Raw genomic sequence first — 3,935 nt, 5'->3', positions numbered from 1 at the left:
CCATCCCATCCCATCCCATCCCATCCCAGTAGCTCCCTGGTGCTGCCAGCCTCCATGGACCTCCTGTTCCCCATCCCACCCCAGTGCTGAGGTTGCAAATCAGTCTGTATCCATCTCTCCTTGTCTGGTGCTCATGCTCCCACCCATCTCCATGCTCTGGATGACACCCAGGAGGGTGAACCCAGCACTGTGCAAGGACACATGATGGGGTGACAGCCTCAAACCAAGGCTCATGCCAGCCCTGAGAGCTGATGGAGCTCCTGGACCTATTTCTTGGGGGGGGGAAACACTTCATCCTCCTCTGACCTTCCACCTCTTCACCCCTGCAGTGCTGACGGGGAGTTTGTCGTGACCCACATGACAAAAGCCCACCTCTTCTCCAATGGGAAGGTGAAGTGGGTGCCACCTGCCATCTACAAGAGCTCCTGCAGCATCGACGTCACCTTCTTCCCCTTTGATCAGCAGAACTGCAAGATGAAATTCGGCTCCTGGAGTTATGACAAGGCCAAGATTGACCTGGAGAACATGGAGCATCACGTGGACCTCAAGGATTACTGGGAGAGTGGCGAGTGGGCCATCATAAATGCCATCGGCACCTATAACTCCAAGAAGTATGACTGCTGCACCGAGATCTACCCTGACATCACCTTCTGCTTCATCATCCGTCGCCTCCCGCTCTTCTACACCATCAATCTCATCATACCCTGCCTGCTTATCTCCTGCCTGACCGTGTTGGTCTTCTACTTACCCTCTGATTGTGGGGAGAAGATCACCCTCTGCATCTCTGTCCTGTTGTCCCTCACTGTGTTCCTCCTGCTCATCACTGAAATCATCCCGTCCACCTCGCTGGTCATCCCCCTCATCGGAGAGTATCTCCTCTTCACCATGATCTTTGTCACACTCTCCATCATCATCACCGTGTTCGTCCTCAATGTCCACCACCGCTCCCCCAGCACTCACACCATGCCTTGTTGGGTGAGGAGCTTCTTCCTCAACTTCATCCCTCGCTGGCTCTTTATGAAACGACCTCCAGCCTTACCTCCTCCTGAGGGGACCACGGGGCAGTACGACCTCCCAGGGACCAGGCTCAGCACCTCCCGTTGCTGGCTGGAGACCGATGTGGATGACAAGTGGGAGGAGGAAGAGGAGGAAGAAGAAGAGGAGGAGGAAGAGGAGCAACAGGAGAAGACATTCCCCACCCGCATGTCCCAGACAGGCTCTCATGGCCAAGGCACCCAGTGCCGCTACGATTGCAGGCGCCAAGCTGGGAAGATATCAGGGGGCTCCACCCCCCGGATGATCTCCAAGGGGGAGGAAGAGGAGAAGGTGGGCTCAGAGCGAGGTCTGATGCTGTCCCCCAGCATCCTGAAGGCCTTGGAAGGGGTTCAGTACATCGCGGACCACCTGCGAGCCGAGGATGCTGACTTCTCGGTGAGTGGGCACCTCTGAGGGTTGTGGGGGTCAGGGGGGGTCCCCCACCCTGGATGCTGCTTCCTGCCACTTGTACCTTCATGGGAGGGTCAGTGTTGGGACCTCCACTTGCTGCTCTGGCTGCTGAGGACCCAAAGCCAGGGAGAAGATCAACAACCACCTCCTGGGAGATGCCCAGTCCATGGGGTCAGTTGAAGGTTCCTCCAGCTCCCATCTCTGCTGGCTGTGAGATGTTGGAGGTCCCTCTCCTGTCCATGTTGTCCTGCCCTCAGAGAGTAGAGGTGGCCCATCCTGCCCTGCTGGGACCCTTCTCAGGGGCCCCACCTTCACTTTTAGCCAGGTGGTCTCAGAAAACCCTGGGTAGGACTTGCTCTGCCCTGAACAACCTCCCCAGAGAGGTCCATCCCCTAGATCTGCTGCTCCAGGGATTCCCAAGACACGGGGTATCTCCTTGCCCCAAGCCAACAGCAGATGCAGAGGAAGCCCTGGGAGATCTCCTAACCCCAAGGGGTCTTCACAAATGGGGGGCTGCATCTTCTGCCCCACACTTACAGCCCCTCTCTGCTTGACAGGTGAAGGAGGACTGGAAGTACGTGGCCATGGTGATCGACCGCATCTTCCTCTGGATGTTCATCATCGTCTGCTTGCTGGGCACCGTGGGGCTCTTCCTCCCACCCTACCTGGCAGGGATGATCTAAGGGCTGGGTCAGGCTGTGGTGGGGATGGTGGGCAGTGCATGGTCTCTCCTCCTGGGGAGCAGACATGGTGGTGCCCACATCCAGCTGGACTTTGTCTCTCCATGGGAGGACGTGGTTGCAACCATGAAGAACCCTCAGATGAGCAATGCAAGGTGAAGCAAGGGCTGTGCTGAGGGGTAGTCTGGAGATGGTGGGGAGGGATGGCTGCATGACATCCTGCCCTGGATGGTCACAGCTGTCCTGGCATTGAGGAAGGCATGGTACAGCTTCTCCATTGCTCAAGCACAGGCTGAAGGCATCTAGGAGAGGTATCTTCTTCCTTGAGCTGCTGCAAGTCCTACCCAAAACCCAAGAGTTGTGTCTGGTTGTGACTCTCTGGTTGGCCAGAGAAGCTGTGGCTGCTCCTCCCTGGAAGTGTTGAAGGCCAGGTTGGATGAGGCTTTGAGCAACGTGGTCTAGTGGAAGGTGTCCCTGCTGCTGGCAGGGGGGTTGGGACTGGATGAGCTTGAAGGTCCCTCCCAACCCAAACCAGTCTGGGATTCTATGACTCCAAGATGCTGGGCAAGAGGGGGCCTCATAATTGCTTTAGGACACATCCTGACCACAGGGTGCTCAGGACCACAGGCTGGCATGGTCATCCATGATGTGGGACAAGCAATAACACTTTGGATGGTCCATGCAGAAGGGGGATGGTTGTGGGATGGAGGTCCCTGCTCAGCTGCACGGCTCAGGGGTTTCTGTTCTGCAAAGCCCAGCCCAGCTCAGCTGCAGACCCTCTGCAACCCACCACCATGAGTGGTTGCTTCCACACCATCCCACACTGGAGCTTGGGGTGGTAGGATGATGGGAACAGCTGACCCAGAGGTGTGGGTGGCTTTGGTAGTGAAAACCCACCTGTAGAGCAGGACAATCCACCCAACCATGGCCAGAGAGTGTCCACAGACTCCAGGAGCTCAGGGATTCTGGTGGACTCAGCTGGTGTGGGGGAAACCAAAGTTGCTGAGGTCCATCCTAAGCAAATCCTCTTCTCCATCCCATGTCAGATCTCAAACCACCTGGCTCTGACGACTTCTGTGATCCAGCTTTCAGTTTCTAGTTCCTAAAGGACCTGTGCTTACAGAGCATCTACTCTCTTCTTCCAAATCTCAAGAGACACCAGATTTTCCCTGCAACGTTTTCTCCTCCTGGAGACCAACTCATCATGGTGATAGATGAAGTCTGAGGGGTTTCAAAAACCACTTTGTGCTTTCAGGAGTGAAATGGGCTGGAATAAACGGTGCCATGTAGGGATGTGAACATCTCAAGGGTGTTCCAGCCACTCATGAAACCTCCAGTGCTGGCAGGTTGGGTCAGATGTGAAGATACGGGGCTGAGAAATGAGACGGGTGAGGGAGCGAGTGCCCAGGTGTGGGTGCTGGATGTGTGGGTGGGTATGGTCATGTGTGTCTCTAACCCCCGTGTCTACACATGGGCTCTCTGTAGACTTCACAGGTAGAGAGAGCTCTCCTGTGAGGATCCTTCACTCCCAGAAGGACATGGAGGTGCTGGAGCGTGTCCAGAGAAGGGAACGGAGCTGGGGAAGGGTCTGGAGCACAAGTGTGCTGAGTTCCCTTGTGGCTGAGGGAACTGGGGGTGTTGAGCCTGGAGAAAAGGAGGCTGAGGGGAGACCTTGTGGCTCTGTGCAAGTCCCTTGGAGGAGGGTGGAGAGAGGTGGGGGTGGGTCTGTTCAACCAAGGCCCAAGGGACAGGACAAGAGGAAATGGGCTCCAGTTGTGGCCAGGGCAGTTGAGATGGGATGTGAGGAAG

At 56.3% G+C, this 3,935-nt stretch overlaps 1 protein-coding gene across 1 annotated transcript; it reads left to right on the top strand.

Moving 5' to 3' along the window:
• The first annotated feature begins 332 nt into the window (after window positions 1-332).
• LOC104532047 (neuronal acetylcholine receptor subunit alpha-2) lies at window positions 333-2,129 on the top strand. The gene is made up of 2 exons (XM_010177137.2): window positions 333-1,431; window positions 2,004-2,129. The coding sequence occupies exons 1-2, from the start codon at window positions 358-360 to the stop codon at window positions 2,127-2,129; spliced, it is 1,200 nt and encodes a 399-aa protein (XP_010175439.1). The 5' UTR covers window positions 333-357.
• The last annotated feature ends 1,806 nt before the right edge of the window (window positions 2,130-3,935 follow it).

The sequence above is a fragment of the Antrostomus carolinensis genome, unplaced genomic scaffold (assembly GCF_000700745.2).
Source record: "Antrostomus carolinensis isolate BGI_N321 unplaced genomic scaffold, ASM70074v2 scaffold50341, whole genome shotgun sequence".
In the NCBI taxonomy this organism is placed as follows: Eukaryota; Metazoa; Chordata; class Aves; order Caprimulgiformes; family Caprimulgidae; genus Antrostomus; species Antrostomus carolinensis.
The sequence above is the reverse complement of the archived record's forward strand: the minus strand, read 5'-3'. Positions and strand labels throughout refer to the sequence as shown.